This window comes from Terrapene carolina, unplaced genomic scaffold (assembly GCF_002925995.2).
Source record: "Terrapene carolina triunguis isolate 2854851 unplaced genomic scaffold, T_m_triunguis-2.0 Scaffold142, whole genome shotgun sequence".
NCBI classification, from domain to species: Eukaryota; Metazoa; Chordata; order Testudines; family Emydidae; genus Terrapene; species Terrapene triunguis.
Genome location: NW_020664493.1, coordinates 692928 through 715088, shown reverse-complemented (window position 1 = coordinate 715088; position 22161 = coordinate 692928). Strand labels below are relative to the sequence as shown.

Sequence of the window (22161 nt, the reverse complement as noted above, 5' to 3'; positions counted from 1 at the left end):
AAGGGCATGGAACCTCTCTTATTCTTTACGTTTTTCTACATAGCTCTTCATTTAGCTTTGACTGTTCAGCCCCATAAAGCAATGACCAAAAAAAACCCCAATGATTCAGTTACAGAAAAGATTTTTTTATACTGTAGTGTCAAGCTACTATTTAAATCTTCTGGTAAAGCTTACAGTGAGAAGTGTGGTATGTGGAAAATTGTCTGGACACCAAAACAGCTGCAACAAGACTGGCAATAGATCAGAATCCTATTCAGTCGTCACCAAGGGAACATCTACCCTGCAATAAAAGGCCCACAGCATAGCCGCAGCTGACCTGTTCAACTGACTTGGGCCCATGGGGCACAGGTTGTGGGGCTAAAAATTGTCATGTAGACATTTGGGGTAGGGCTCAGCCCAAATACCTACACTGCAATTTTTAGCCCCGCAGCCCAAGCCCCGTGAGCCCGAGTCAACTGTCCAGTGCCCTGAGACTCGGTGCTGCAGGTGTTTTATTCCAGTCTAGACACAGTCCACGTGACGAAAGGTACCACTAGCATAACCCAGGATGCCCCAGTTTTTAGTGTCAAAGATAAATGTAATTGAACTTTCCTTTCATAACTGACATGCCCAAATCCCACAAGAGAGTTTGCACAAGGCTACTCCAAATAATTCTTAACGTTATTTTAGTACATTGATTCTTTAAGAACTGCCAGATATTTTGATACAACTCCAAAACTTCTGTTCCTAAATTATTATACCACATACTGGAAGCCACATCAGTGTCGTGGCTTCAAAGAAATAGCACTGACACCTGTTTTAACACTATAATTACATCCAGGAACACCACACTGATCGTTCACTCTCTCTCTCTCTCTGAAATGAACAAACTGGGGAGGGAGGAGGGATTGAAATTCCAAAAATGTTTTATGTAATGTTTATATAAACAAGGAATATGACCCAGACAAAATAGCGATACTTTATAAGGTTTAATAATGGAAGATTGCTTTAAGTAGTAGACATGGGTTTCTTTTATTAACATCATTTCTTGTATAAACATATATGGAAACTGTCTATGAAGTTTACCCAGAAGTTAAGTCTGTAAATTAAGCATTTAAAACTATCTTTGAAAGGTTCCTTGATTCTGTGAGGATTTAACCAAGTGGTAAATCAGGAAAGTGTGCTGCAGTGATAAGGTATTTAGGGATCTGAAATGAAGCGTTCAAGTGATATTTATCTAATGATGTAAATCGCCATTTTCAGCGAGCCTGGGCTTTCCCAGGCTTTGGCTTAAAGACAGAAAGATTGCTCAAAAGAGCCCTAATCACAGATTCTTGTTTCTCTCCTTCACTGGGGATCCTCAGCATTCCTGGTACAACTATATGAATCTTTGTTTCCTCATTCAAAATCATTCCACCCTCAAGGCACCATATCACTGGTCAGGAAGGATGGGACTCCTTAAGAAGCAGTTCTGACAGACTCCAAACTGCAGTCTGGGGGTGAGGATTACTGTTGAGACTAGGAGTAGGCAGGAAACAGTTTACCCATCCCATGAGATTTTGAGATTTTGGAAAGTGTTCCCATTTCAAATCAGGACAAGTCAATCTTGAAAACATTTTGAGATCCAAAAATAAATAAAAAAAAATGTTGATTGGGTCAATCAAAATGTTTTGTTTTGATAATTTTGAAGCATTCTGTTTAATTTCAACATCATCTTTTTACATTTTTACTATAAATTAGCTTACATTTTGAAATAAAGTTATTTTTAATTGAAAAATTGAACTTTCCTGAAATTGTTGAAAAACTCTGTTTTGGCATTTTCAACCCTCCCTCGCCCAAATTTTATTTTTAAACAGGAAATTCCTCAGAACCAGCCCCTTTCCCACAAAAAGTTTCAGCTTTGTCAAGTCAGCATTTTCTGATAAAAAACATTTCATCGAAAAATTCCCGACCAGGTCTAGTTGAGACATACCACCTGAATCCCTCCAACCAGGAACTCAGTTCTGTTCTTAAGTGCTCTGAGCACCAGATGGCTTGCAGAGAAAGAAGAGGAGGAAACAAACCAAAAACCACTGACATTAAAAGGGCCAGACAAGAGATGAAAGACTCAGCAACAAGGTCCCCAGATGTAACATGTACTGGGGCCAGATTCACAGCAAGTGTAAGTCAAGGCACTTCCACTGAAGTGAATGGTGTTACGTTAATTTATACCAGGTTAAGATCTGGCCTTAAACGTTTCAAAGGTATCTGTCATATCAAAATAGAAAGGATAATTTTATGTGCAAAAAAATGAAGCTATGCACTTCCTGATGGCACTGATAAAAAAGAAGCTTTTGATTTTCTACTGCCAGCACTGTATGAGGGAATGAGTACAGGATTGGGATCAAACAACGCCTGTACTCCAGTATTAGCTCTAGCATTCTTGGCTGTGCAACTCTGGGCATACGACAACTTTTCTATCAATGTTCTTCCTCATCTGTTAAATGATTTTTCCTCATCTTACAGAGGTATTTGAGGATTAATTAGTTAAGGTCTGTGCAATACTTTGACATTATGGTTCCAGATGCTGGGGTATGTTCTGTCCATTTTGCTCTGCACTAGCAGCAGAATCTGCCCATAAAGTCAGTGTAACCCATCTGAACTAGTTTCATGTTTCTTGAGACATGCACCAAACTCCAAGAGGAAAATGACAATTTTTCATAGATTGAACAAGACAGACATTTAGCTCCACATTCTCATTAAGATTACATAAAATAAATCTGAATCACACTGGGCATAAAATGAAGGTAGAATAGGGTCCTTAGATTTCAGTCATGTATTTACTTCAGTCATTTCTCATCTATGAAGCAAGAATGCTCCACATAGTGGATAAGGGGATATGGTGTGGAATTTTCTGCGAGAGGAACAGGGTTTCAATGCACTGAAACAAATTTGTGCATTAACTTTCATTCCAAATGGATTAGTGCCATTTTGCACAGTTGAAATGCTAACTCTACACATATACAGAAGGCACCATGTATCAAGCTGACTTGACTTCTTTAACACTGTAAAGTTGCCATACTTATTAAAGCCTATCATAAATCTATTATACTATGTATAAACTACACAAAGAGTCTGTCTTAAACCAATTAAAGGCTCAGACATTTTGAGTTAAGGTTGAATCTCCATCCTCAAGCCAATAAATATACTTATGTACTACAGGAGGCTCTGAAGAGCTTGTGACTGTACATCCCATAAACATGTACTCACAACAACATGGGTAAAGTCCAGGAGTTCAGCCATCACCCTGGATTTCAATTTCTTCCTACCACTGCCACTTCTGCCTCCTGTGTTCTTTCCTGCTTTCTGGTAATATTGGTTCCTTTGTTGTTAATATTAACATGACAAGGGATTCCAGGCAGTTAAGAGTTTAAATTCACTACATTTAAATGTTTGCTCATATGAAAAGGAGGATTTTTACAACTTTCTTTTTTCTTTTTTCAACCTATCACTACAGTGTGCATGATTAAAATAAAAAAATAAGTGTGGCTCTTGTGCCACCCATACATAATCAAAGCCCAGTTTCTGCACCAGGCTCAGCAAGCATGGCTCCCCAGCACCGATGTGGACTCATATTAATGTCAATGGGACTTCACACAGGCATAGGGGTATGTACCAGCAGATCCCAATACAGGACAGAACAGTAAATCGGAAGACATAGAGTTACCACCATTAAAATCTCAATACAGTTACCACATAATATCTGAGATAGTACAGTTATTTCCTGTTCTAAGAATAGTGAAATTTGTCCAAGAAACCATCCTTATAAAGCAACTTGCTGTCTTAAGAGACTGCCCCAAAGAATTCCCAAACATAGTAAGCACAACTCTGCTCCACCTTTAGTAGAATATCACTTTTGAAAGTGTTTGTTCAATACAGCTTTTGACTTACCTAAAATAATATTTATGGAGTAATTTCAACAAACATTCATTCTTTGATCAAGTCATATTCTGACTGATTTCACTGTGGTTCAACTCAACCAGAGTTAAGGGTTCCCACAGAAAGAGTGAATTACTTATTTTACACCTTTAGGTAATGTACAGTAGACATCACAACCTTGTTTACTACTGCAAGATTTCAAAAAGCAATGCTAATTCAGGAGACAGAAATCAAGACAGGAGAAAATTGAAGCATGTCATATATAATTCTATTGTGGGTTTGGGTATTCTGTACTGAATCTTTCACTCCTTAATGTTGTGTTTATTCTCTCAGAAATAGCTGGCTTTGCATCAAGAACATAGAAACAAATGTCTCTGCATCACTGACATTCTGCCAAAAATCTACGTGACCTGCGCAACAGAGGCTTTGATGTCTTTTTGAGGAAGAGTGAAATTTAGAAAGGCAAATTTCTGCTTTTTTCTCACATGAAATTATAGATCTTGAAGAGCCTGCTAGTATAATTTAGTTATTATTCCAAACAAAGAAAACTATTAGTGTCTCAGTCCCAAATTTCATCCCTTCCAAGTTCTTTAGCCAACCATTTCTCACAAAATTATGTTGAAATACAATACAACTCAATGTTTTCCATGGTTTAAAAAAAGACTACAATATTAATGTTAGTGTTACCTTACCACCTAGGTAAGGTATGTGCAACATGATAATGTATCTGGTAGAGCTCTGTTGAAAATACCCAAAGGGTTAGAAAATCAACAATGAGCTTTGAAGTAGAACGATTCCTTTTATTATTATGAAAAAATCTCATACTATTACAGGTTACAATTGGACACAATAAATACTGTTGCCCCTCTGCCAAGTGGCAGCAGATATCCAGGACTTTGGCAAGCTGGCTTCCCAGTAAAAGAAAAATCAGTGACACGGAGTCTGGGTGTATGCTATGTGTACCTTGTTTTAGCTACACATATACACCAACAGAAGTGGCCAAACACTACAGAGGCCGATCTGGCCATCAGGAAGCCTTGCCCGTCACCAATGCCCATGTCCTAGGGAGCAAATTTGTCTCAAGAATTGACTCTAATCACAGACCAAGGCAAAGAACAAACTCTCCAGCTGTTCACATAGCTCCCTCTACTCAGAGCCTTCCGTAACAAAACTAATACCGCCACACTGCTAGTCTTCCTAACACTGGAGCTCACGCATTAAGAAAAAGAACTTGGGAGACTCCATGTAACGACATTTGGTGACTCTTGCCATAACAATACTATGGTATTGCATGCAAAATATTTCACACAGTGTTTCATACACATATCTGTACTTACCCTTTCATTCCCCTGATCTAGGTACTGGTTTAATTAAAATATTTTGGGAAAATAAGCCTGGATGCCATAAATAATTAGTTCATCTTGGTGTCAATGGGCCAGTACAGATTAGCAATCACATTTTGAAAAGTGGCCTCTAATTCCAAGAGCCTGATTTGTGCCTCAGGAGACATCATCTCTTAGACAGATCCCTGGCACACAGGAGGGGGTACACTCTGTGCCATCCAGAAGGATGGCGTAGAGCGCCCCACTCCCAGTGCATTGCCCCACTCCACAGGCCAGCGAGGATGAGCTCAGGGCTATTGCCAACCTCCTTTGGGGCAATTTACTAACTAGGAAGAGGGTGAGCTGAGCAGTTTCTGCTCACAGTGACTGCTATTGCAATTGGTTGTTAGATGGACGGTGCTTCTTGTCTTTGAGTGTGTGTGGGGGGGGGGGGGAGGAGAGTGGGACACAAGGGCTGATCACAATTCGGCTCAAAATAGCTTTGTTCTTGAAAAGAGATTTTAGTGTTAAATTAAACTAATTAAAACTCACTGTTGCTTAGATATAAAGCAATTTAATTTATTGAAAAATATACTAAAGCATCCTAACTTAACAATCACCTACCATGCCATACGGACATCTACACCTAGAAAGATCTCTGGTCGTTTCTTAAAATGTAACTCTCTGATAAAAAGTTAGCCATGTTCACACATATTGTTTCCAAAATCTTGTATCAATATTTGTTTTGTTCTGGTAAATGATTTTTGCTGAAGAGCAACTGTTAGATATATTTTAAATAGAAACATTTTCCCCCTTTCTCCAAAGTCTCAATTATTGAAATTCATCTGTTACTAATCACCCTGAGTAAGACCTTGCATGTGACCAAACCCCAATGGATTTGACGGAAAGGATACGCAGAACGGGGACTCCACACGACCTGTGTGCTGAAAGGATTGGGTCCACGATGGCTCCTAATATTCTTCTTAGCATATGCGCAACGTGCTTCAGGTGGCATGTGACCAGGATTCATCACCAAATTTGGTTCGCTGGTTGAATCATTAGCTTCCCCAGCTTGGGCTGGGTACTGATGGGGAGTGCGGAGAGAGGTATTGGGCCCCGTGGTCAGGAACCCCAACATGGGGCTTCTGAGGTACAGCAGCCACTACTGCCGCTCATAAGCCAGTGCAGTAATTGCAGAGATATTATGCTGCAACTATGTGTCTGGGTTGGGGATACGCAGGAAAACTGCATAAAGCCCCATAACTTGAGCTTTATGTGGAATTTGAGGATTTCATCCTTTTACCATAGTAGTCTAAGTATTTTCACACTGAATATAGTTACCATTCCTTCAAAACAACTTTTTGTAGCCACAATAATAATAGTCCACAATACTGAAAAGCACAGAAGCTGGTGAAGTAACAGCTTACACAAGCTTCCTGTAATTAACCTAAACATCTGCACAAGGCAGTTCAACCCACAGAAAGCTGTTTTCGAAGTTGAGTACTTACCACCATCTTCAACAGTAAAATGGAAAAGGTCACTTGTGGCATTTTCACCTTCTCTTAAAACATAGCATATCTTCATGTCATCAATATCAGCTGGAAAATGTCAAGACAAACACATTTTAACTTAAATGTAAACAGAAACAGTTTGAATAGGAACACTTAACAATTATCATTAATTTGTTCATCAGAAGTCTGACTTCACTATTAGGTTATGTCTAAACTGCAATGTTAATCCAGACTGAGGAGACACTGGGTTTGTTAACATAGGGCTTGAGCATCTACACTCATTTTTAACCCCAGGCTAGGAATTGTTGAACCTTGGGTCCCAATCTGGGGCTCCAGAGTCTACAATGCATTGTCTGGCCCCGAGTCCAACCACCCACATCCCGGATTTCCTAGAACCCTCCCAAAATGTGGCCAATTCTTGCTCTTTACTTGTGGGGCTCTGTGGGAAAACTTGACTGTCCACCAAACTTTACTGTCCAGAAGACAAAGAAAATCAGCCCAGGGGACTGTGGGATACTTTTGGCAGACTCCCAGAGCACGAGTCCAGTGCGGCCATGTCTACACTGCAAAGCAATACAGTTTGACTCAGGCTTGGACCCTCCAGCCCCGTGGGGTCCTGGGACCCTGGGTCTGAGCCATGTTAGCATGATTTATGTGTACATGGAAGGGGGGTTAGGCTTGAGTCTGAGTTCAAACAGAAGCCTAGGCTTACACTAGACATACCGTTAGAGTCAGAGAATTTCAGTATTAATGGACTGCATGTTTTAAAAAACAAAGTTCACTGTTTTTTCCTATTTTTATATATTTGATAAACAGAACCCAGAGGAAATATGCATACATGTGTGTTATGAGTGCTGGTAAGAAGGTATGGTCAATGGTGAGGGTTTTACATGGCGGGGGGGGGGGGTTGCTTTGTTTTTGTGTAGCACTTTGTTCAGCTGAAATCATCACTAAGGGCCTGATTCTGCTACTGTTACTTACGCTGACTAGTACCTCACTCTGTAAGTAGTCTAGAATATGGTTCTACTCAACACAGATAAAGGTTGCAGAACTGGTCCTGAATGCCTTGCCAGTGCCACTCATTCTGAAACATATGCTAACTTACAGAATTAGTGCCCTCTACAGTTACATGAGGTGTGTCAAGCATGATCATTCAGCAGGGCCGGCTCTGGCTTTTTGGCCGCCCCAAGCGGGTCAGCCAGAACAGCAAAGCAAAAAAAACCACAGTGATCTGTGCGCCGGAACGCGGGTGCAGGGGGACCGACTAGCGGGGGGGAGGGGGAGGGAGCGGGCGGGAGAGAGAGAGAAGGGGGGCGGCCAGGGCTACAGCGGGGAGCTGCCACGCGGCCCCTCCCGCCGCGCCACCTGCCGGGCGGCTGGAGTGGAACAACAACAACAAAAAAGCGGCCATGCCGCCCTAGGATTGGGCGGAATGCCGCCTTGTTCAATCTGCCGCCCCAAGCACCAGCTTGCTCGGCTGGTGCCTGGAGCCGGCCCTGTCATTCAGACCACTGTATAACACTGGTTTTCTGGATCAACAAGCTGTCCAGCAAAAATTTAGACAATAAAAAAGGGAGAAAAGGGATCAATCTTGCTGGTTGTACATCTAGGGAAAATCTTGACACTCAAAGGAAACCTATTGCTATGGCTTACCACCACTAATGAATGCTGTTGCAAGGAGGTGCACTTCATAGACTAAAAGAGAATGAAGGAGCCAAGATAGATTATTGTGACCTAAAAGTGCACAATATAGGAATGTCAATAACAACAAGGTTACTTGGCTACCTCTTTCAAATCCATCCTCTGAATTTACTCTTAGAACAAGCTTTTATTAAACTATAAAAACTTTAAAATAAAACAAGGAATTATTCTATGCTATATTTTAATTGCATTATTTCATGTCTTTCCTTATTTATTTCTGGTAAAACTTGCTTTTTTCATTTTAATTATTGCACTGAATTCAAACATGCCTGTATGCAATGTGTTTGATGTCAAACAGGAACCATGAAGCCAAATTCTGCCCTTACTTATACGACACCAAACTGAAGTGAAACCAACCAAGTCCTTTGAATCCCAGTTCAGTGCCCTTGTCGCTAAACCATCCTTCCTACAGACCATCTACTCTACCGAATATGGCTTACAATCTTTATAACTGAGCCATCACAAACAGAGGTACTCAGAAACTAGTGATGCACTGAAAAACCTAGACAAATTCAGTTAAATGAAGTAAGAGAGAATTCAACTTATTTAGTTTAATAGATGTTGGAGCATCAGTTGCAGCAAAATAAATAGAAGAGAAAAAAGCAAAAGGCAAAACAGTTATTTGTTAATATGGGTTTTCTAGTTTCTTTATAGGGTGACATGAATTCTTTAGTAAATACAAACTTGTCCTTGTCACTTACTTTGAAAGAGAAATCCTTTGTTTCTCCCAATCATATAGGGCATCATATCATGAACAATTTTAGACAAAACTTTAGAAAGTAATAGCATTTAAGTGGAACTCAAGTATCATACAGATTCTCCCCACAAGTCAGGACATGTGTATTGGTTGGTAAAACATGTCAAAAGCATTTTTGTTAGAGGTTGTGTGTCCCTCTGCATAATAGTTCAAAAACCAGACATGTATCTTTTATGTTAAATAATTATCTTTAGTACATATTTTTTTACTTTCTTTTAAACAAAGAACTCCTGGAGTAATAAAGAGGTTGCAAGTGAATATCCTCATGTCAATGTGGCAAAAAATTAAAACTCTGATCCTGCGAACAAACACTTACACAAGTGCTTAACTTTACACATACAAGTAGTCCTATTAAAGTCAATCGAACTAACATGCATAAAGCCAAGCACTCAAGTAAAGGTTTGCAGGATCAGCTCCTAAAACAATAACATCTACCAAAATTTTATATTTAGATAAAGTATCCTATATGGATGTCTTTCTTTGTGTTTGTTAAACACATATTAGCGTTATTTGAGCTAACCTACATTATCCTTCCATAGCTCATTTGATTACACTAGCACTTTCTTAGTTGCAAGCAGTAATGCAGTCCTTTGTGACTGCAAACTCAGCTAAACTCTTGCTGAACAGTTTCTGGAATTGTGGCCTGATCTGCAATCCTATAGCTTTGTCTTTGGCCAGGGTTACATAAATCTGTTAGCCACACAAGATTAGAAATTTGATTTCCCAGTTAAAATTATGCCAAACTCATTTGATTGTCATGAGATTTTTCCCCAATAATGTACTTTTATTTTATTTATTTTTTGAGAGAGAGAGAGAGAATGTCTTCCAAAGCACTTGCCTCAACAGGGGAAGGTGTGGAGCCACCCCACCCCAGGGGGAGTTCAGGAAGGAATTTTGATGAAGAATCTTGATTGCAGCACATTCACTAAATCCCATGCACAGGGCCAGATCTGTTGGCAGGTGTATTAGTTAGAGACCAGGCAACAGATCAGCCCTCCTCACTGGCCCCTTTGGGATATCATGTGCCCCAGAGGATTGTGCCCTATTTTTGCACACAATTGTAAAATGGGCTTCTTTTGCTTTCACTCCCTGGCACACCCATAGAGCTGCAGGTCATGCTCTTGCCCTTAATAATCAAAGCTAACCAAATTGGATTGAATAGGCCCCAAAGTAACACTTAGCACTTATATAGCAGTATGCATGTTCAAAACACTGAAAAACAGTAGCTAATTAAAAGCTACATACATTTTATTCCCCTTAATGGAAAAGACTTGGCAGTTCATTAATAGAGTTCCCCTGTTCATAGTCAATAATCTAATCTTAATAAATATCTTCTATGAACAAATTCCAGCCCTAACTTGCAGAGATGAGTGCTGTGCGATTATGCATAAGCAATTTTCTTAGTAAATATTTTTGTCCTCAGTAGAACTAAGAGAGAGTTTGAAATTACTGGCTAGGGAGGGATTTTTGTTGTTATACATTCTCCACCTTTAAAATTCTTGCAAGCCTAAGGCAAGCTATGTGAAAGTAACTGGAGAAAAGAAAAAATAAATAAATAAAGCATCAGAATGTAATGCTTTGAAGTTGAAACAACTTGAGTAATAGAAAATAGTTTTATTATACATTTTCAAATGTTACTTAGTAGTTGGGCCTGTTTGGGGAACATTTGATCCTTCTACCTTGCTGTCCTTTTTTCTTCTTTATACGACATTAATATTTATAAGCATATGGAGGAAGCAAGAGCAAGAAGCAATCCTGTATGCTTGCAAAATCTTGGAACTTATTACCCTGGGGCTCAACTCTGCTAACTTGTAATTTACCCATGTGACTAATTAATATTTGTATTATTTTAGTGCCTATGGGCCCCAGACATGGACCAGCACCCCACTGTATCCCAATTAAGTCCACTGACTACTCATGTGAGCAAGATGCTACCTAATGTAAACCTAACAAAAAATATCTAACTTCCATTAGTAACCCAAACCAACCCATATTCTGTATCTGAGCAAAGGAAGACATACTGCAGGGACAAAACCTGAACCGGATCATCAACTGTCAGTGCAAACTCCTCTAGTATGTGGTGTGTCCAATTACTGCTCTGGAATTTTCAATTGGAGTTTGTGGTTTATCTGACATATTTGGGTGATTTTCTTTTCAGTATTTGGTAAAATATTAGCAGCTATGGAAAAAGTGGCCTTCCCAAATAGTAAACAAAAAGTTATTGTGTGGCTAACATTTTTCCCCACTGGGGCAGTTGCTGCTAAAGCACAGTGGATCTCAAATCAGAGGAGTTCTCTCTTTCTATGAAATTAGTCTGTTCATTAATACAATTATGGAGGCACCATCTTAGGGATGGGGAAACAATGTAGGCAGAAGTGTCTTCCCCCATGCTTGGTTCACCATCCAGTAGCTAAAGCTCTAAGGCTAGGACTCATGGCAATAAAATGGCCCTTTTTGGGGGGAGGGGGGAGAGTAAGGGAGAGGGGTTAGGACCAGAGCCTTCAAACTGCTGCATACCTCCTGTAAGAGGCTGAGCGTTATCAGCACCCAGTGACATTCATGAACGATGAGGGCATTCAGCTCCTCATAGGAGGTTCTCTGTATGTTGCAGGATGGGGCCCTTAAAAAGGGAAAAGATATAAGATACAAAAAGAAATAGATAGATGGCAGTAGGAAACTCATGGGGTCAGTAACAGGAAACTCCCACTGTCAAAATTGACTCTTGACAGTCCAAAAAAAAAAAAAAAAAAAAAAAAGGGGGGGGGGGGGGGAACTGTACTCACAGTGGTCCCCAAAGATGGGAAAGGTACAACAGGAAGAAAGGCTGTTGCCTTGCATGTTGTGTAATCATTTATACCAGTGAGAGTGAACAGGGTGTAAAAGGCTACCCATTCTGGATCTGGTAATGTTTTCCATGCTTCAGGCGGTGTAATGGCTACACAAGGTGCAGGGCCTCAGCGAATTGGGCCCAGAATTCTGTACAGGCTCCTCAATCTACAGGACTGAGTAAGCTTCTCTCATTACCTGCTGAAACTTAAACTTTCTAAGTCTAGCCAAGAAGTTGTAGCTCCCAGCACTGATAACCCTCTCCATACACCCAGTAAGAGATATGGTGAAGAGGGGATCTGGGGCAAATGATCTTTCATCCACAGTTTCCACCTCCAGGTTTGCCCTACTAATACTCCTGCAGCTTCCTGTAAGTGGAGCCTTTTCCCCTTTCCCTCTTCCCAGCAGGGCTGATGTCACCCTTCTTCACTTAGGGGGCTGCACTTGCCCTTGACTAGGGCCTTCCAATTTTGCAAGACTGCTGCCGCTCACCAGGAGTTCCTCCCCTGCCTAGAGTTTCCTCCACTGTCCTGCTGTGGGACTGCTCCTTTTCTCCCCAAAACTGCTATCTTCCCCAACCCATACCTCCTGCTCCCCTGTTCTTTACTCCTTCACCTGAAGGCCCCTGCCAGGTTTGCCTCCCTCCTCTTGGAAGCACATGCTTCTCCTTGCTATGACTGTTCTACATGCCTACATGACCTAGTCTGTCCTAGGCTTTTTTTTTTTTTTCCCCTACCACCAGTGGTAGACTACTGCAGACAAGGTGCTGGAGGCCACTGGCATTTTAATAAATATGCTGTATAAACCTGCTCTGAGCAGAGACAGACACAGTGCACTTAAAAACACTGGTGCCTGATTGAAGCCTTAACTATACTAGCACTACCACCATCAGCACTGTTGTTGGAGACAGCAGCTGATAGCAACAGTGGAAAAAATTTGGCAGAAAAGCCCAGGTGCAGACACACCGTAGTATGGGTGTATTGCCGGGAAATGTGGAGGGAAGTAACTCCAATAGTTGCAAATGTCTGAATTAGGATTAGGTAATTAATCATTTATATGGCACCAGGATTGTACATGCTGCTGAGTACAGCATGCAGAGTTTCACTGCTTGGTCTCTTACACATCCCATCTCTTCCTCCAACATGGTCCATTCTTCTGCTATGCAGGATGTAGCAGCCAGAGGGCTGCATATCTGTTAAACAAGGTGGGTGGGCCGACCAAGTGGCAGGCAGTAACAAGCTGTCAGTATTCTCACAAATGAGCCTCCTTGCTTATCTGGAATGCTGTACTGTGGTTTGCTCCAAGGAATACACATGACCCAGTCTATTTCAAATGTAAGACAAGGCCCTTAAAAAGGAATATTTCCACTCAGGAGTGCACACTCCCTACTACTCCTCTGTACTTCTCCCTGATACTCACCACTTCAAAAGGTCCTAATACAACATCATTGGGAATGTTTCTTTATACATCAGCTGTGTTGGTTCCCACAGTTTAGGGAGCTTGAATTTCCTGCCATATTGCAATGATTTGGGGCTTTTTTTTTTTTTTTTTTTTTTTTTTTTTTTTTTCTTTTAAGGTTTGCCCATCACTGCAACTCTTGAGATACCTTTGGCATTCAGTCAAAATATGTAAGGTTTGTGGGGTCTGTTTGCTGGATTTGCAACTCGAGCAAACAAACTCACTACAACTAAGGCTCCACGAAGCACCATTTCACTTTTACTCAGCCAGCTATTAACTAATAACATAATACTGAAAGCTCCCCAGTGGATAGATAATACACCCTTTCTGACTCAAGGAGGTTATTCCACAGCCTTGTTTTAAGGCTTTATTTCAGTGCATATAACATATGTGGTTTCCATCCTAACTATGCCACCTAGTACAGTTTAAAAAAAACTAAGTAGCAAGCATCAACATAATTTAAAATATTTATATTACCTCTTATTTTACCACAGAGACTTTGTGATTTAAAGTTTGTGCAATTAAGGCAATAAGGTAGTCATGAGATATTTGCTCCCTGGGCTTAGGGATAATTTTAAACTATGTAAAGTGCACCCAGGCAGTACATGACCAGCACCTTAAATATGCTAGGATAGTTACTAATGGAGCAGTCAACTATTACTATTTTCTAAGTAAAACAATTTGAAAAAAAAAAAAAAAGTTATGAGTGTCTAATGTTTTATGGACCAATCCTGTAACCTGTACTCATGTTAAGTAGCTAGACTAAGCCCTTGAGTAACTGATACTCAACATGAATACAGGATGCAGAATTAAATCGTAAAATCTTCAGGGCAAGGACTATCTTATTCTGTTTTTGTCTGCAGTGTTGTTGTAGCCGGGCTGGCCCCTCGATATTAGAGAGACAAGGCAGGTGAGACAATATCTTTTTCTGAGCCAAGGCCTGTTAGTGAAAGAGACAAGCTTTCGAGCTACACAGAGCTCTTCAGCTGTGTAGCTTGAAAGCCTGTCGCTTTCACGAACAGAAGTTGGTCCAACAAAAAAAAAATATTACCTCACCTACATTGCCTCTCTAATATCATGGGATATTACCTCACCCACCCTGTCTCTCTCATTCTGTTTGTACAGTACCGAGCACAATTAGTAGCTGCTCTCTGCTGAAGCCTGGACACTACCACAAATATTTAAAAAAAAAAAAAAGAATCAGGCCCTTAATGCAGTAAACAGGCTCTTTCTGGGATCAATTATTTCAGAATTAAGTATGCTTCATTCCTGCATGCATGTTTCCAGTGCTCTAAAGAGAGAGTACCAGACACGGAAATACCTTGTGTGAACTGAGTGATACTATGGTTGCCTTTTCCCAGGTGGATCAGGAAGCCATGGTGAGGAGCCTCTGTGATCGTGATCTTGAGGGTAACGTGCAAGCTGTCCCTGTCTTCCACTTTGAATACCTTGTTGGTAATCATAAAACCCAAGTGGCCAGTGGTCAAAACACGGAGAGAAGGGGCACCCTTATTTACTACAATTTGGGGTACACTATTGTCCACAGCCATTATCAGAATGTTCATTGTTTGGGGATTCCTTGTTTCAAACACAGTGTCAGGGAAGACATAGAAATCAGTATGTGTCCCATCTGTAACAGTGAAAGAGAAGCTGTCTTCAGCTGACTCTGTGCCATCATGCTTGTAGCTTATAAGATTTTCATTCAGATCTTGTTTGGTAAAGGATGTAACCGGCTTGGTGTTATTGAACATGAGCTGACCATGAACTGGCACTTGGGTGATAATAAATTTAAGCAACATATCAGGGGTGTCTCTGTCTTCCACTGTCAGTTCAAAGGGGGTTATCAGTTTATTTTCACTTTCACATACCAGCAGGTTATGGATTGTGACCACTGGCTTTTTATTATCCACATCACTAATGGAAATTCGGAAAGTGCGAAATACTGGGTTATAACCATCAGTCACTTCAAACTCAAAGCTGTCCATTTTCACCTCATCTTCTGAAGTGTGAATGTAGTAGATTTTATTGCCTGCTAACTGGAGCTGAGTGAAGGTTTTGATGGGCACCCCAGACTGATCCGTACATTCGAGATGGCCACGAACAGGTGCCCGGGTAATACTGAAAACCAAGTTTTCATCTGGGCTATTCAAGTCACTGGTGCTCAGTAAATCAGTGGTAAGTGTAACTTTTCCCCCTTCCTTCAAGGACACCCCTTTGCTGATCACATCTGGGAAGACAATATCAATGCTACCTATGGTCACATAAAAATATCGGTCAATGAGAGGATTTATCCCATCTGTCACATCAAATTTGATAAGATCCCGAATACCTTCTTGGCCAAAATGCATGTACTGAATTAAGTTTCTGTCCACTTCATCTTGGGTAAAGTTCATTCCCAGTGTGATATTCTCAACCCCACCTGAAAGCTTTATTCTTTGTAAGAGGCCTTGTCCTGGACCATACCTTATAATGTAAGTCAAGGTTTTGTCTTCAGAATCTAGATCAGTAGCCTTCAGTATTCTGTTGTGGATGATTTTAGTCTCCCCTATTTCAATTTCCAGCCCATCGTTGATGGTCATTCTGGGTGTCTCATCATCTACAGGAATAACCATGATTAGCACAGTTTTCTCTACAGCATGTTTACCATCTGTGAGTTTCACCTCAAAGCTGTCTTCCTTTGTTTCAGAGTCATCATGTTCATAGATAATGCTGGAGCTCTCAGTTATCTGAGCCAGGGTGAAGCTCTCCACCAAGACTGTTCCATTGATCAGCTGGTTCACAAGGTGGCCATGCGTGGGAAACTTAGTGATAGTGAAGGTCAGTTCATCAGCAGGGATGTCCCCATCTGCTGCATTGAGGATGGGAGTATCGATAACCAGGCTCATGCCTTCCATCACTACAAACTCTCGCATAAAGATTTCAGGCTCTTCGTCATTGGTTGGGATAATGACAATGGGGAAGAAGTGCCTTTCAGAAAAGTTAATGCCATCAGAGCAACGGAAAGTGAACCTGTCTTCAACAGGCTCCACACCCTTATGGATGCTTTGAACGTAATAAATGTGCCCTTGCCTGACGTCTTTCAAAGTAAAGGCACTTATAGCTGTACCTGCTCTGGATTTTTCAGATCCTAGGGCTGGAGAGATGTTCTCTACATAACCAGAGGTGGGCTGTGCAACTATGGTGCACAGAATATCATCACTAGGTGTATCCACATCTTCAGTCCTTAAGTGGGCATGTGTAATGACCCTTTTGTCACCCTCCACTACCATTAAGTGTTCCCCCACAAAAACCTCAGGGGCTTGACTGTCAACAGGAAGGATTGTCACCAGCACTGAAACTCCACGAACAACATTGCCCCCAATGCTCCACTCTTCAGACAGGTCAGACAAAGTGAGGTTAAAGGTATCTTCTTTGGGCAGCAGCCCTATTTCACCACCCGTGTGAGCATATACCACAGCCCCATCCAGCAGGTCTCTCTGGGAAAACCTCTCTGCAGGCACCCCCTGGACCAGGATGTCCCCATGTTGGGGAGGGTCCTCCACAATGAAAGTCAGCATCAGATCATCTGTATCCTCATCCGTGCCCTGGATGACGTTAGTGGTGATCTCAGCAGCACCATTCTCCAGCACGTCCAAGTAGGAGCCAAGTGTCCCTGGGGGCAGCCGTAAGGTGGGCACCTCATCATCCACAGGGTGCACAGTCACCTTCAGTGTGATGGGCACCACATGGACCCCATCACTCACATCCAGGCTGCAGGCATCACTGTGAGACTCAGTACCACTGTGCACATAGACCACCCTACCATGTTTAATGTCCTCCAAGCCAAAGGCTGCTCCCATGGCCAGGCTATGCCCAGAGAGCTGCAACTGTCCATGCTGGGGAGCCTGGGTCAGGGTGAACTGGAGGTGAGTGGGCTCAGTGTCAGTGTCGCTGGCGTCCAGCTCAGCCAGGCCCAGCACATGCCTGGCCCCCTCATGCACAGTAAAGCCGCTGTTGGTGATCTCAGGGGGCTGGTTGTCTATGGGCTGCAGGTAAATGGTGAAGGTGCCTTGGGCAGCATTACCAGCTGCATCCTCCACCCGGTACTGGAACTGGGCCAGGCGGGGAGCCACTCCCAGCTCCTGCTGTGGGGGCCGGTAAGAGATCTTGTGGTGGTTGATCTGGGCCTGGCTGAAGTGCATCACCTCCACTGAGTGGTCATCGGTCAACACCAGGAATCCCAGGCGGGTGCCCTTGGCCCCCCCAGGGTGGTTGGAGTCTGTGTCAGTGGGGGGCTGGGTGATGGTGTAGTGGATCTCCCGGTCCCCAGAGTCCTGATCTGTGTAGCGCAGGTGCTTCCTCCGCAGTGGGGTCACCTGCTGCTCAGCCACCACCAGGCGCAGGCTGCTGCCACCATGAAGCACCGGGGCCAGGCGGTCCACTGGGTGCACCCGGACCATAAAGCTCTGGGGCCCAGAGCGGTTGGGTGGGTCGTTGTCATCCTGGACCCTAAAGACAAACTGGTCCAGCACCACCCTGGGGCCAGGGCTGTGGGGCCCGAGGTGCCTGTAGAAGAGCCGCCCCTCCACGATGTCCTGCTGCAGCCACTCACTCACCAGCCTCTCGTACATTGGTGGGTCCCCAGGCAAGCCCAGCACCCTCCTCCAGGGGGAGCCCCCGTTCTCACCGTCCCAGCCCAGGGACGGCTGGGCCTGACGGAGCAGCAGCTGCCCTGCAGCAGGGCCAGACTCCAGCACAAAGCGCAGCGTAGCATCGTCCGAGTCGATGTCAGTGGCGCTGAGGGCACGGGCAGGGATGGGGGCTATGTCGCCCTCGGCCAAGGACAGCCCCGTGTTGGCGTTGAGCAGGGGTGGCTGGTCATCGGTGGGCACCAGGGTAATGGGGAAGAGAAACTCGACATGGTGCCGGGCGCCACCATCCTCCAGCCGCAGCACCAGGTTGTCACTGAGCGGGGACTCGCTGCCGTCGTGCTGGTAAATGATGCGGCCAGCTGCCAGTTCGTCCACCGTGAAGTGCTTGCGGGCCTGGGGCTCCCCGGCCTGGGGCTCCTCCAGCAGGGCCAGGTGCCCGTGCCGCAGCCCTGCCAGCACGCTGACCCGCACCTGCTCCAGGTCATCCTCGTCGCTGATGAGCAGGCTGGGGCTGGGGCCCGGGCTGGAGAGCGGCCGCGACTGCCCCTCGTAGAGCACCAGGCCTGTGTTGCGGGTCACCACGGGTGCCAGCGTGTTCATGGGCTTCACCACGATCATGAAGGCGAAGGGCTCGGAGGCAGCGCCCTCGGGATCCAGCACCTCCAGCTCCAGCTCGAAGAGCCGCTCCCTGGCCGAGTCCTCTGCAGGCGGTTGGTAGGCGACCCTCAGCTCCCGCACGTCCCGCTGGCTGAAATAGGCGATGGGCAGGCTGCGGTCGTCGGTGCTGACCACATGGCCCTGGCCTGGCCCAAAGGGGGAGGTGATGTTGAAGAGCAGCAGGTCCGGGGCGGACTCGGCGTCCTCGGCCGCCAGCATGTCCGGGGTGAGGGCAGTGAGCACGAACTGGTCCACCTCCATCATCAGCATGGCCACGAAGCTGGGCCGGGGCGGCGTGTTCTCGGTGCCGGCCCGGATCCGCACCAGCACCTGGAAATGCTCCCGCTTCAGCAACGCCCCGGCGCCCGCCGCCTCCCGCAGCTCCACCACCAGGGGCAGCGAGTCTCGGTTCGGGGAGCGGCCGGCCGCCGAGTGCCGGTAGCGCAGCCCCACCCGCAGGAACTCCTCGCACTCCCACCAGACCGAGGGCGACGGGGCGCCGGCCGCCGACGGATGCCACGGGGCAGCCGGCTGACCGAGGAGCTCCCCGTAGCGGGGCAGCCCGCCCAGCCCCGGCAGGGCGCCCACCCTGCAGCGCTGGCTGCCCGGCTGGAAGGCGAACTCCAGGCTGCGGCCGTCCAAGGCGTTGCTGGTGCCCAGCAGGCTCTCCACGGTGAGGGGCAGGTTGCGGGTGACGATCTCCAGCTGGGCGAAGAGCACCTCCACCTCCAGCGCCAGGGGCAGCACCACGGCGCGGCTGGGCGAGTCGTAGCGCAGCTGCAGGCGGACCCGGTCCCGGGACGGGCTGCGGGAGCCCAGGTGCCAGTACGTCACCTCCCCGGGGGCGAAGTCGCAAGGGAAGCGCTGCGGGATCAGGCGGCCCGGGCGCAGCCACAGGGGGTCGTCGTCCAAGACGCGCAGGTGGCAGCGGTCCCCCGGCTGCACCTGCAGCACCAGGTCGCTCAGCGGGTCCAGCCAGACAGAGCGGCCGAAGGGGACGCGCAGCCCTCGGTTGGCCACCACGATGGAGGCGTCTTCCTGGGGTCCCAGTGCCGAGGGATAGGAGAACGCGGGGCTGCCCGGCGGGGGCGGCTGCTGCGCCCGGACCCCGCCGCTCCTGCCAGCCAGCAGCAGCAGCAGCAGCGCGGGCAGCAGAGTCCGTGCCGCGGGGCTGCCCTGCATGGTCTCCGTCTGCCGAGCACAAGCCAAGCGAGTCCCGTCTCAGCACGCGCAGGGCCCCCGCTGCGCAGCCAAGCCCCCGTCCCCTGCCTGCAGCCGCTTCGCCTCCGCCCGGCAGCCCCCGGGCCCGAGCCGCTGCACCGCGCTGCGCAGCCCGGCGAGTAGGCTGCGTTATAAACTCGCCCCCTAGCCCGCCGCGAACAGGGGAACGCTGCGAAACCTCGCCCTACCCCCCTCCCAATTTACCCCACGCTGTCCAATAAGCACGCAAGGGAGCGCTGTCGGCGGCGGGGATTGGCCAGCAATGCTTGCCAATCATCCAAGTGGAGACAGCACAGAAACACCCCTCCTTGCAACAGGTTGCTTAGAGGGAAGCCGCGGGAAAAGCAGCGGAGCCTCTCCCCGCACCCCCCAAAGGGAGGGTTAGCAACGAAGGGGAGCTGGGGGGAGCCGGTAGGCTGCTTTCCCCGTGCCATTGGCAGCAGGGAAACAGAGTCCTGCAAGCTCAGGGACGGCGTGAAGCAGGGGAGGGTGCAAAATCGCTGGGAAAGGCCAGCAGCCAGATCCTAGGGTGTTAACAGAGCATCCCTCTCTGCAAAGCGGGAGTCTTGCCCTTGCCCCAAGGTGAGGGAGCTGGGCTGTAACACACCCCGCCCCGCGAAACCTTATGCCCAAATAAATTCGTTAATCTCTAAGGTGCCACAAGGACGACTCGTTGTTTTTACTGCCTTTAAATTCATCCTTAACTAGGCTTCATTCTCCCTCCCAGTGAATGAAACTGCTCCAGGCTAGTGCAGCTTCTACAAAATAGCGCCTAGAGCAGAGGAAACAATGTTAGGAATTGCTCAGGGGAACTATGAGTTAATAAATCCAAGAATTAAGGGGGGGGGGTTACTTTCTTTTCTTTCCACGGCTAAAAGAGGGAGACGAGTTGTCTGTAATTGGCAAGAAAGACAAATTAATAGGGGGAGAGAGGGAGGGAGGACGGTGAAGGTGGAAAACCGGAGGAGGTTAAGGAAAAAAGTGCCCCAAGGCGCTGAGAAAGCAGGCACAGTGCAGAGCCGTCATTTGAGAGATATATGACTCTGTTTTTGTTGCAATAATTAGAGTGCAAACTGTGTTAGAAATCTGCTTGTCAGCATCACATTTCTTTGCCCCAGAAGGAAAACTGATAAATATCTGTAGGGAAAAACACATTAAGTTATATCCAATTTCACTCTTTGGAGTTGAGTTCTTTTAGCAGTGGAAGAATAAAAGTTTAAAGCTCTTTCTGCCCCTTGTGTTTGTAAGTTTAGGTTTAAAAAAAATAGAAACTACAAGGAATAGAAATATGTAAAGGAATTAGTTTCCTTTTGGATTTTAATAAGGGAACATGGCCTTTCATTCATCAAGTTTGTCATCTCAACTTCTATCTCTGATGAAAATGGAAATGTAATCTGTAAAAACAGCTCTGGAACAGTGTTATAGGCAATATGAAACAAAAAGGATGCCGGGAAATAAGTCTTAGAAAACAGATTATTTTATTTTAAAAACTAGTTGAAATTAGTCAATGTCTATGCTAAGCGGACCATAATAAAGCAACCTATTGTTGTCTAGATGGAGCATTGAATGTGGAAGACTAGGTGGCAACAGCCCTGGAATACTTAATGAAAACAACTTATTTATATTATTGATATGGACACAGCTGGAGTTATTTTAGCAATTTGGTATGATGGATATCACTGAGCTGACACCTTTACAGGCTTAGTTGGGTCACTCTGTGGCCAGCAAATCCATATTTATTTTAGCATAATATGAATACAGCTATTATTAAAAGCATCTTTGTGATTGTTATAATTACTATACTTCAAGCCTGCAACATTTTCTTATTGGGATGGCAACACCTAAGTGTTAGTAACCCATTATGAACCGGGCTATTATAAGAACCTAAGTAGAAAGAGGCCTGGTCCACACTACCCCTCCACTTCGGACTAAGGTACGCAAATTCAGCTACGTTAATAACATAGCTGAATTCAAAGTACCTTAGTCCGAACTTACCGCGGGTCCAGACGCTGCAGGCAGGCTCCCCCGTCGATGCCGCGTACTCCTCTCGCTGAGCTGGAGTACCGGCGTCGACGGCGAGCACTTCCGGGATCGATCCCAGAACACCGATTGCCTGCCGTCGGACCCGGAGGTAAGTGTAGACGTACCCAGAGACAGACAATAAGGTTCTATTTTGTTAA

General features: G+C 45.3%; 1 protein-coding gene across 1 annotated transcript in view; it reads right to left on the bottom strand.

Moving 5' to 3' along the window:
• The window catches only part of LOC113406856 (FRAS1-related extracellular matrix protein 2-like), a 206255-nt gene extending 186313 nt beyond the window's left edge, over window positions 1–19942 (bottom strand). The window contains exons 1-2 of the mRNA XM_026653647.2: window positions 14794–19942; window positions 6728–6817 (exon numbers count right to left, since the gene is read on the bottom strand). Of these exons, the coding sequence (XP_026509432.1) occupies window positions 6728–6817; window positions 14794–19942 (5239 nt within the window). The remainder of the gene's footprint in view (window positions 1–6727; window positions 6818–14793) is intronic.
• Window positions 19943–22161: the final 2219 nt, after the last annotated feature.